Source organism: Rhipicephalus microplus, chromosome 8 (genome assembly GCF_043290135.1).
Source record: "Rhipicephalus microplus isolate Deutch F79 chromosome 8, USDA_Rmic, whole genome shotgun sequence".
Lineage (NCBI taxonomy): Eukaryota > Metazoa > Arthropoda > Arachnida > Ixodida > Ixodidae > Rhipicephalus > Rhipicephalus microplus.
The window spans coordinates 55,571,367-55,583,290 of record NC_134707.1 but is presented as its reverse complement, the minus strand read 5'-3'; the positions used below and the strand labels follow the sequence as shown (position 1 = coordinate 55,583,290).

Here is an 11,924-nt window from a genome sequence, read left to right as displayed (position 1 = left end):
TCTGGTCTTCTCCTGATCCTAGATGCGTACGCGGGCGAGTTGACGAGCTTCTTCAGCACACTGTTGGTAGATGGTGACCTCCAAGTTTTCTTCGTCAGTGACGTTTCGATGCATGGCGTCGAGGGTCGCTGCCGTGTTCCTTCCATATTCAGAACTTGTAGGGCATCATCTCCGTCGTCTCCTGCACGGCCGTGCTCTATGCGAAGGTCCCGTACGGAAGGATGGCGAGCCACGTCTTGTGTTCGACGTCGACGCACATGGCCAGTATGTCGGCGATGGTCTTAGACGGTCGGTCAGCCCATTGATTTCTAGGCGGCGCGTGGTTGTACGGCGGTGGCTTCTCTGGCTGTAACTTATGACTGCCTGGGCCAGGTATGCAGTAAACGCCTTACCTCAGTCGGTGATGAGAACCTCTGAAGCGCCATGTCGAAGGACCATGTTCTCAACGAAGAACTTGGCTACCTAAGCCGCACTGCCTTTGGGAGAGGCTCTTGTTTTAGCGTAGCGGGTGAGGCACTCAGTAGCTATGACGATTAACTTATCTTTGCAAGTCGACGCTAGTAATGACCCCAGGAGGTCCATCGACGAAGAGTACTTCACGTTGTGGAGCCGATTGTACGCCTCGTCTTTACGTGGGAGAGGATACACGTCCTTTTTTGTGATCTTGTTCACGCGGGAATAATCGGCGCAGAGACGTAGTGTTACATCCTTTTACTTTAATAACACCACAGGGGTCGCCCACGGACTCTCGGACGGCTGGATGGTGTCATCGCGTAGGATTTTGTCGACTTCTCTTTTTACGGCCTCACGTCCTCACGTCGAAACTCGGTACGGACTCTAACGGAGTTGTCGCGCATTCTCCAATGCTATGATGCAATTTTTCGCGACTGCGGTCTGCCGAAGTTTCGATGACGACTAAAAGCAATCCTTGTATTTCAGTAGGAGGGCCTTGAGCGGTTTTTGCTTATGTTTCTGAAGATTCGAATTGACGTCAAAGCTCAGGGAGGCGTTTGGTTTGTCGGAGCAGGTTCCACAGAATGAGTGAAGGCGACAGTACTGGTGGTTTTCATAATTTCCTCGATGTATGTGAACGTCGTGCTTTTGTTCACGGGTTTGTACTCATTGCTGAAATTTGTGAGCATAACTGTTGCGTGGCTCTCCGCAGCTCGGCGGTTCCTCTCGAGACGCAATTATCGCGGTTGACCGCCAGGTGCTCACTACCTTCAACGACGCCCCCGAAGTCTCCTGGGTCCGGAATGACGACGGAAATGTCGCAATGTCGTGCAGCATTATGCTGAACAGATCTAAGAAAAAGGGTTGAGATAGTCGTTATTTTTAGAGCGTAAGATACTGTGAACCTAAAACAAGAACTGATTTTAGTGGTGATGTCATCCACCGTCACCGGTGTTCGTCACAGCTATCGCATACATGATCAAAAAAAAAGCATGGATTAGGCTTTACTAGAACAAGAGAGCGATAGCCTGGCTGTGCTCATCGAGGACAAATGGCCTCAACGAGCAAGTGCGTTTGCTTTGCCTTAAAGTGAACTTTTCGAACGCCTCATGCTGGCACTTTTGTCTTCGTATTCCTGTTCTAAAAAATGCAAGGTGTCTTAAAAACTTGTGGTAAATTGGTGAATCCTGACGGTACGAACAGTGCGAACGTAAAGCGTGGAACGAAAAAAAGACGCGTGCCATTATCAAGCAGATATCTTGATCGTTGGCGTTCAACACAGGGATGAGATGTTCTGCGGATATGCCCGCCTACTCTCATTTCCCTTCCGGTTTCTGGCTGATCTCCATGTATATTTATATGTGGCAAATTCAGGAAATAATCACGCTATAGTGTGCGCTCACGTTGCTGTATGTTTTCCTTCGTCGTCCTGTCTTTATGTCCGCGATGTCAGCACTAACTGAAAAAACCATGACATCTCCACGAAGTGAATGATGATGAGTGGGCGAAGAAGCGGGGTCATTCGGTGTTATTGCAAATCATCCTTGACATTGACCACTCGCGCATGTAGACGAGCAACAAAGCGGTGTGCAGTTATGTACAATGCTTCTTGGTTATAAGTGGTATGTTGTGTTCAGTTGTGAGTTCATATCGCAACCTTCTTTGAGCGAGCACTAGATTTTTATTATTTGCAACGTGACCTTCTATAGAACTTGAGCATTATAAGGCCATAGTCAATGGGCGGAGGCGGGGAGCTAAAACTTTCCAAAATTTCTCTATTTTCTTTGCGTGTATATACACGCACAGATACAAACACACACGCGAATATACATTAAATATGATTGAAGCCCTGCCCTCCCGAAAAAGATTTCTGGTGGCCCACGAAATCAGTATCTCTCTTTTCCACATCAGGAAAGTGCTAGAAGTAACATTTGAAGAACGCTGAGAAACGGCATGGTTGTTTAAACGATCAATACTTGCATGTTAAATAAGCGCAATTCAAATGATCAAAATCTTGTACGGTAAACCAGCAAGGATTGATCAACATAAACTGATAACGTATTTTGCTCATCCATAAGTAGTTGACATCCATTATAGGTGCAAGCGATTAAGATGGGAGGGATTAGGATTTTTTCAGCGAATGCGGTCTAGCACGAAAGAACGTCTTATAGAATCTTTTATGGGATGTCACAATCACGTAAACATTTATTGAAATGCTTTGCAGCAGTGTCGAATAAAAAACGGCTTCAAAAACGTGTTGACCCAAACGTTTCGACAAAATGGACTTGGAAGCGTGGTGACATCATTTTTACGCCTGAATGTAAATTTTTATACTATTGCGCAGCGCACAAAAAAACACACCAGAGAAAACAGTGGACAAGCGATGGAACTGCACTTGTCCTGCGTTTTCTCTGGTATGTTTTGTCGTGCATTGTCAGAAATAATTTTGATCCGATTCATCCACATAGCGATAATTTGTATAAATTTCTATGCCAGAGATCATTTTCTTTATCATAATCTAATTAACGCACGCTTAGCATAAGTTAAATAAATGTCAACCACTTTTCATGAAATGCATAATCCCGAATGAATAAAAACGAACAAGCATGAGATGGTGAAGACCAGTTGTTTATTGCGCTCGCCCACGTCATCCGTTGTTCAGATTTTCAGTCAGATGTTCAGTTGCCTAGCCATAGTAGCCGTAGCCGTAGCCACCATAGCCGCCATATCCTCCATAGCCGTGTCCGTAGCCACCATAGCCGCCATAGCCGCCATATCCTCCATAGCCGTGGCCGTAGCCACCATAGCCGCCATAGCCGCCATATCCTCCATAGCCGTGTCCGTAGCCTCCATATCCACCATACCCGCCGTATCCACCATAGCCGTGGCCGTATCCACCATATCCGTAGTGTGCTCTTTGGTTGTCATAGTGGTGAGTGATGGCATGGCTGTATCCTCCGTGGCCGTATCCATGACCGTAGCCGTGGCCGTAGCCATAGTAGCCAGCGTTGGCAGCAGCCAGCACGACCAGGACGACGAGGGTGCACAGCTGCGAAAATGGTGATGGCAACAAGCGCGAGTCTCAAGTGGCAACGCCTTAAACGTTGTCTTGCTCCAAAGCTAAGCCCCATATTTTGTTGCTAACTGCTATTGAGTTGCTTCTGACTTCGAGTGTCGTCATCAGCATGTTAACACCACTACACTCTGCTTAGCATATATTCTTGAGGCCCACTCAGTCGTTTTTCTGGTGCTCCCCTTCCTTTTTTTAGAATGCCAGGAGCCTTAATAAAGATGCGATCACTCATAGACTTAGCCATTAAAAACTAATAACTGTAGCCGAGTGAGTGTTACTGCTGATGCATTGTTGTGGCTAGTGCATTCATACGAAGTTCACTGATACATAGAATTGATGCATGACATGACTTTCCAGAAGGTTTCATTTACGAAGTGATGAGGCCACTCATGTGAGTGCGCGTTGTATATGCATTTGCAGTGAATTTTAGTTTCCAGCACACTGATTTCGTCTCCGGTAACCAAAACAGTTATCGCTCTTCACAAGACTACGTCTTCAGTATGTACTCATGAAAGCGCTTGCCTTCAGACCGAGTATTCGATACAAGAAAACAGCACATGCGTTTAATCAAAGTAGTTGTGCATAACGCGGGCCACCGGTCCGAACGGTTCACTTATGTGCTAATTCATTGCATTATTCATAGCCTCACAACAAATTGCGTCCTTCTGCTTCCTTTTCCCACGTTCCGGCCTACGTAGCCGAACAGTACTTCGAAGATTTCTTTTCGAAGTGTAATAAATATGTCCATCATCGTAGCGCAAAATGCACTTCACCATTCAAACAGATCACGATGGAAAAGGACCGACAATAATCGACAAATCCCACAAAAAAAGACGAAAGCAGACTACGCTGAGTGTTTCTGCATGTATCCATGTAGCGTAGACAGACCCAGCGCCGGACTACTCACAATGGTCTTCATATCGGACTGCTGCCGGAGTTGCTTTAGAGAGCACTGATTCTCGAAAAGTGGTCCGGCGCGTTTATATAGTCGGCCACCCTCTAAAGCGAACCAACCGCGGCACGGTGATGAGTTAAAGGTCACCCATAGAATATACCGGCACATTTAGAAAGGATACCAGTTTTCTTGGAGACACGAAAAAAGCTAAACAAAAAAGCAAGGCGACAAAAAACTATGCCGAGTGCACGGTTGGCTTAATCCGCGCCTTCTGCACAGCGAGGCACGTCAAGAAAGCGATCCGAGGAAAACAACGAGACACTCAAATTGTTGCCGTACTGGCCAAACCTTCGAATCTTTTGTGCCAGGATCGCAGTGCTAGGCTGGCACGCAGAGAACCCGGGTTCGAATCCCTCTGTATATTTGGTATTTTTATTTAGTTAGGTGTTTTTGTTTTCATTTATGTGGTACCAAAGGCAGCGGAGCTCTACAGCGCCGCATGTGACCCATGTTGTGATCTCGTAACATCTATCGCTGTAAAATTGGCCGCCGAAAAAGTGGTCAATGAATTCTTTGCCCATTTGTTTATTCTCGGATTATGCTTTTGTCTAATAAAACTATGTGTGACGCTGTAGCAACAAGCTTATAGCCTCCCGTAGCTTTGTACGTTCATGAAAGCACGTGATCTTCCATCATCGAGGCTGCGACTTCGTTTTGTCTCATTGCAATCATAAGCGGCGAAAAACTTAAAGGACTCATTCTCAGTTTAGACTGACACGATGAGCGGATAGAGTGGTATCGAAAGCACATTCTAATATTGTGAAAAGACCTTTTTCTCAAAGTAGGACTGTAAGAAAGTTTTGTCTCTGTTCTCTTTCGGAAATTATAAATTTTGTTGTATATAACAAGTGCGGCTATACTGATTACATCATTTATGATTATAAACACTCGCTAATGAGAACCGCAATAAAATTTAACTTAGATGTTAAGTTCCTACTGACAGTGTCAGTCTGTGTATGTTTTAAATTATATGTGCTTAGTTGTCATTCTGCCATGCAAACACGCACAGATTGCCATAGAACGTAAACACAGAGTAGTAAGAGTGCACAGAAACGAGTGGGGAACACTCTTTTGTACGCCTCAACAGACCCCGAGTATAAGTTTTCGGCATAGAGAAGCAGACGCGTTGCCCTGCGTCCTTCTTGTGCCACGACAGGGCATGATCTCGAAATCTGTCCGCAGGCGCCCCGAACAGAAGACGACGCACCACCGCCTATACCATGAATAAAGCAGCATCAAGTTTACAGTTCAAAGGGGAAGAAAAGAGTCCTTCTAACAAATATACTAGACTTCTTGCCTACAGAACCTAAGTTCACACACAAAACAGCCTATATCACCCTTATTTGGTAGTGCACTCAGCTGTACACATTTGAGCAAACTTCAGATTCTCCATTTCATAGCAAATCACTTCAATCAAGGAAAACGTTAGCCCCTTTTTAGTGTCACAGATGGAGAAGCGGTAATAAATCTACAAGCATAGCAAAAAGAAAAGCTCCCACACATCCTTCTCTTGAGCAATCTTTCGTTACCATACTTCGTATGAAAAAAAAATGGTCCCACACCTGCATGTTAATCTGTAAATGTCGTCGAAAGACGATAGTCTAACGCGTGGAGAGAGTGAACCAAACATTTATTTGATGTTCTGCGCATGAAAATTGGTGAATAGTATTCTGGAGGCGCTGCGTTAGAGTGGAGGTCAACGAGTGCATCGTCACGTCACACGTGAGACATGAGCGCCATCTGGCAGTTTTCTTGAAAAACGAAGCGCGTGGCTTTGAGACGGTTGTGCACGCCCGTCTCAGAAGTGTCAAGATGTAGAACGCAAGGCGACGTGTAGGTGCCACCACCATCTAGTCTTAGCAACGCGTTGGAAACACTCGCCTTTTCGTCCAAGCGTTGCATGGTCAGCACAGCGTGATAAGCGCTATGGTCCCTAAAATTACTTATATATGCCTTTTCTAGTTTAAGACGGAAATGCAGAATATATACGTGTTGTTATAACGCCCAAGAAATACGCAATAATTGCTTTTAAATTGATAAATGCACGAGTATGAACGGTAAATCTTGAGCAACTACGGTGGGCGCTGCGGATGAGGTCGGCTGTTTCAAGTACCTGGCGTCGTTAAAATGGACAAACAGACAAATGTACAGACAGCCAGACAGACAGACAGACAGGCAGGCAGACAGACAGACAGACAGACAGACAGACAGACAGACAGACAGACAGACAGACAGACAGACAGGAAGCAGGCAGGCAGGCAGGCAGGCAGGCAGGCAGGCCAAAATTTTTGCGTCGAAGGTACCCAAGAAAGACTATCGTCTTTAAAAAGGCCATCTCTTTATTTTCAAACTCGATTAACGCATACAATATGCAGGTCAGGCTCACGCGTGCCCTCACAGACTAAAAAGGAGGACCTTCCCTTTTCCTAGTTTCAAGTTTAGAAGCGATCAGTCGGACACGCTCAGGTAATTGCTGACGCGAGCATATCTTACCACTACAGTACTTAATATTCTTAATTCTTTGTTTCCACAGTCCTGCACTAAATGCAGAGACCTGCTCTCTTTATCATGTATGCTATGACTGTGCCCATTCAATGTGGGCTCCCGTTTACACAATAAGGTGAAGTGGGCGGAGCTCTTCGAAGTTCGGACGTCCCTCAACTACAGGCTGTCCAGGAGGGTCGTGCCAACGCGAAGAGTCACCGCCGCCCCTTTGCATTCTGGTCTTCTCCTGATCCTAGATGCGTACGCGGGCGAGTTGACGAGCTTCTTCAGCACACTGTTGGTAGATGGTGACCTCCAAGTTTTCTTCGTCAGTGACGTTTCGATGCATGGCGTCGAGGGTCGCTGCCGTGTTCCTTCCATATTCAGAACTTGTAGGGCATCATCTCCGTCGTCTCCTGCACGGCCGTGCTCTATGCGAAGGTCCCGTACGGAAGGATGGCGAGCCACGTCTTGTGTTCGACGTCGACGCACATGGCCAGTATGTCGGCGATGGTCTTAGACGGTCGGTCAGCCCATTGATTTCTAGGCGGCGCGTGGTTGTACGGCGGTGGCTTCTCTGGCTGTAACTTATGACTGCCTGGGCCAGGTATGCAGTAAACGCCTTACCTCTGTCGGTGATGAGAACCTCTGAAGCGCCATGTCGAAGGACCATGTTCTCAACGAAGAACTTGGCTACCTAAGCCGCACTGCCTTTGGGAGAGGCTCTTGTTTTAGCGTAGCGGGTGAGGCACTCAGTAGCTATGACGATTAACTTATCTTTGCAAGTCGACGCTAGTAATGACCCCAGGAGGTCCATCGACGAAGAGTACTTCACGTTGTGGAGCCGATTGTACGCCTCGTCTTTACGTGGGAGAGGATACACGTCCTTTTTTGTGATCTTGTTCACGCGGGAATAATCGGCGCAGAGACGTAGTGTTACATCCTTTTACTTTAATAACACCACAGGGGTCGCCCACGGACTCTCGGACGGCTGGATGGTGTCATCGCGTAGGATTTTGTCGACTTCTCTTTTTACGGCCTCACGTCCTCACGTCGAAACTCGGTACGGACTCTAACGGAGTTGTCGCGCATTCTCCAATGCTATGATGCAATTTTTCGCGACTGCGGTCTGCCGAAGTTTCCATGACGACTAAAAGCAATCCTTGTATTTCAGTAGGAGGGCCTTGAGCGGTTTTTGCTTATGTTTCTGAAGATTCGAATTGACGTCAAAGCTCAGGGAGGCGTTTGGTTTGTCGGAGCAGGTTCCACAGAATGAGTGAAGGCGACAGTACTGGTGGTTTTCATAATTTCCTCGATGTATGTGAACGTCGTGCTTTTGTTCACGGGTTTGTACTCATTGCTGAAATTTGTGAGCATAACTGTTGCGTGGCTCTCCGCAGCTCGGCGGTTCCTCTCGAGACGCAATTATCGCGGTTGACCGCCAGGTGCTCACTACCTTCAACGACGCCCCCGAAGTCTCCTGGGTCCGGAATGACGACGGAAATGTCGCAATGTCGTGCAGCATTATGCTGAACAGATCTAAGAAAAAGGGTTGAGATAGTCGTTATTTTTAGAGCGTAAGATACTGTGAACCTAAAACAAGAACTGATTTTAGTGGTGATGTCATCCACCGTCACCGGTGTTCGTCACAGCTATCGCATACATGATCAAAAAAAAAGCATGGATTAGGCTTTACTAGAACAAGAGAGCGATAGCCTGGCTGTGCTCATCGAGGACAAATGGCCTCAACGAGCAAGTGCGTTTGCTTTGCCTTAAAGTGAACTTTTCGAACGCCTCATGCTGGCACTTTTGTCTTCGTATTCCTGTTCTAAAAAATGCAAGGTGTCTTAAAAACTTGTGGTAAATTGGTGAATCCTGACGGTACGAACAGTGCGAACGTAAAGCGTGGAACGAAAAAAAGACGCGTGCCATTATCAAGCAGATATCTTGATCGTTGGCGTTCAACACAGGGATGAGATGTTCTGCGGATATGCCCGCCTACTCTCATTTCCCTTCCGGTTTCTGGCTGATCTCCATGTATATTTATATGTGGCAAATTCAGGAAATAATCACGCTATAGTGTGCGCTCACGTTGCTGTATGTTTTCCTTCGTCGTCCTGTCTTTATGTCCGCGATGTCAGCACTAACTGAAAAAACCATGACATCTCCACGAAGTGAATGATGATGAGTGGGCGAAGAAGCGGGGTCATTCGGTGTTATTGCAAATCATCCTTGACATTGACCACTCGCGCATGTAGACGAGCAACAAAGCGGTGTGCAGTTATGTACAATGCTTCTTGGTTATAAGTGGTATGTTGTGTTCAGTTGTGAGTTCATATCGCAACCTTCTTTGAGCGAGCACTAGATTTTTATTATTTGCAACGTGACCTTCTATAGAACTTGAGCATTATAAGGCCATAGTCAATGGGCGGAGGCGGGGAGCTAAAACTTTCCAAAATTTCTCTATTTTCTTTGCGTGTATATACACGCACAGATACAAACACACACGCGAATATACATTAAATATGATTGAAGCCCTGCCCTCCCGAAAAAGATTTCTGGTGGCCCACGAAATCAGTATCTCTCTTTTCCACATCAGGAAAGTGCTAGAAGTAACATTTGAAGAACGCTGAGAAACGGCATGGTTGTTTAAACGATCAATACTTGCATGTTAAATAAGCGCAATTCAAATGATCAAAATCTTGTACGGTAAACCAGCAAGGATTGATCAACATAAACTGATAACGTATTTTGCTCATCCATAAGTAGTTGACATCCATTATAGGTGCAAGCGATTAAGATGGGAGGGATTAGGATTTTTTCAGCGAATGCGGTCTAGCACGAAAGAACGTCTTATAGAATCTTTTATGGGATGTCACAATCACGTAAACATTTATTGAAATGCTTTGCAGCAGTGTCGAATAAAAAACGGCTTCAAAAACGTGTTGACCCAAACGTTTCGACAAAATGGACTTGGAAGCGTGGTGACATCATTTTTACGCCTGAATGTAAATTTTTATACTATTGCGCAGCGCACAAAAAAACACACCAGAGAAAACAGTGGACAAGCGATGGAACTGCACTTGTCCTGCGTTTTCTCTGGTATGTTTTGTCGCGCATTGTCAGAAATAATTTTGATCCGATTCATCCACATAGCGATAATTTGTATAAATTTCTATGCCAGAGATCATTTTCTTTATCATAATCTAACTAACACATGCTTAGATAAGTTAAATAAATGTCAACCACTTTTCATGAAATGCATAATCCCGAATGAATAAAAACGAACAAGCATGAGATGGTGAAGACCAGTTGTTTATTGCGCTCGCCCACGTCATCCGTTGTTCAGATTTTCAGTCAGATGTTCAGTTGCCTAGCCATAGTAGCCGTAGCCGTAGCCACCATAGCCGCCATATCCTCCATAGCCGTGTCCGTAGCCACCATAGCCGCCATAGCCGCCATATCCTCCATAGCCGTGGCCGTAGCCACCATAGCCGCCATAGCCGCCATATCCTCCATAGCCGTGTCCGTAGCCTCCATATCCACCATAGCCGCCGTATCCACAATAGCCGTGGCCGTATCCACCATATCCGTAGTGTGCTCTTTGGTTGTCATAGTGGTGAGTGATGGCATGGCTGTATCCTCCGTGGCCGTATCCATGACCGTAGCCGTGGCCGTAGCCATAGTAGCCAGCGTTGGCAGCAGCCAGCACGACCAGGACGACGAGGGTGCACAGCTGCGAAAATGGTGATGGCAACAAGCGCGAGTCTCAAGTGGCAACGCCTTAAACGTTGTCTTGCTCCAAAGCTAAGCCCCATATTTTGTTGCTAACTGCTATTGAGTTGCTTCTGACTTCGAGTGTCGTCATCAGCATGTTAACACCACTACACTCTGCTTAGCATATATTCTTGAGGCCCACTCAGTCGTTTTTCTGGTGCTCCCCTTCCTTTTTTTAGAATGCCAGGAGCCTTAATAAAGATGCGATCACTCATAGACTTAGCCATTAAAAACTAATAACTGTAGCCGAGTGAGTGTTACTGCTGATGCATTGTTGTGGCTAGTGCATTCATACGAAGTTCACTGATACATAGAATTGATGCATGACATGACTTTCCAGAAGGTTTTATTTACGAAGTGATGAGGCCACTCATGTGAGTGCGCGTTGTATATGCATTTGCAGGGAATTTTAGTTTACAGCACACTGATTTCGTCTCCGGTAACCAAAACAGTTATCGCTCTTCACAAGAGTACGTCTTCAGTATGTACTCATGAAAGCATTTGCCTTCTGACCGAGTATTCGATACATGAAAACAGCACACGCGTTTAATCAAAGTGGTTGCGCATAACGCGGGCCACCGGTATGAACGGTTCACTTACGTGCTAATTCATTGCATTATTCATAGCCTCAAAACAAATGGCGTCCCTCTGCTTCCTTTTCCCACGATCTGGCCTACGTAGCCGAACAGTACTTCGAAGATTTCTTTTTGAAGTGTAATAAATATGTCCATCGTCGCAGCGCAAAATGCACTTCACCATCCAAACACATCACGATGGAAAAGAACCAACAATAATCGACAAATCCCACAAAAAAAGACGAAAGCAGAATACGCTGAGTGTTTCCGCATGTATCCATGTAGCGTAGGCAGACCCAGCGCTGGATTACTCACAATGATCTTCATATCGGACTGCTGCCGGCGTTGCTTTGGGGAGCACTGATGCTCGAAAAGCGATCCCGAGCATTTATATAGTCGGCCACCCGCTAAAGCGAACCAACCACGGCCCGGTGACGAACTAAAGGTCACTCATTGGATATATCGGCGCATTTCGAAAGGATACCAGTTTTTTTTGGAGACACGTAACGAGGTAAACAGAAAAACAAACTGACAGAAAAACTATGCCGAGTGCACGGTTGGCTTTACCCGCGCCTTCTGCACAGCGAGGCACGTCAAGAAAGCGTTC

The 11,924-nt window shown here is 46.0% G+C and overlaps 2 protein-coding genes across 2 annotated transcripts; both read right to left on the bottom strand.

Annotated features, from left to right (window-relative positions):
• Window positions 1-3,063: 3,063 nt before the first annotated feature.
• LOC119165837 (uncharacterized) lies at window positions 3,064-4,468 on the bottom strand. The gene is made up of 2 exons (XM_037417868.2): window positions 4,434-4,468; window positions 3,064-3,502 (listed from the first exon to the last, which is right to left on the bottom strand). Exons 1-2 carry the CDS (start codon window positions 4,443-4,445, stop codon window positions 3,140-3,142), a joined length of 375 nt encoding a protein of 124 aa, XP_037273765.2. The 5' UTR covers window positions 4,446-4,468; the 3' UTR covers window positions 3,064-3,139.
• Window positions 4,469-10,259: 5,791 nt separating this feature from the next.
• Window positions 10,260-11,666, bottom strand: LOC142768520 (uncharacterized). The gene is made up of 2 exons (XM_075870519.1): window positions 11,633-11,666; window positions 10,260-10,701 (listed from the first exon to the last, which is right to left on the bottom strand). Exons 1-2 carry the CDS (start codon window positions 11,642-11,644, stop codon window positions 10,339-10,341), a joined length of 375 nt encoding a protein of 124 aa, XP_075726634.1. The 5' UTR covers window positions 11,645-11,666; the 3' UTR covers window positions 10,260-10,338.
• Window positions 11,667-11,924: the final 258 nt, after the last annotated feature.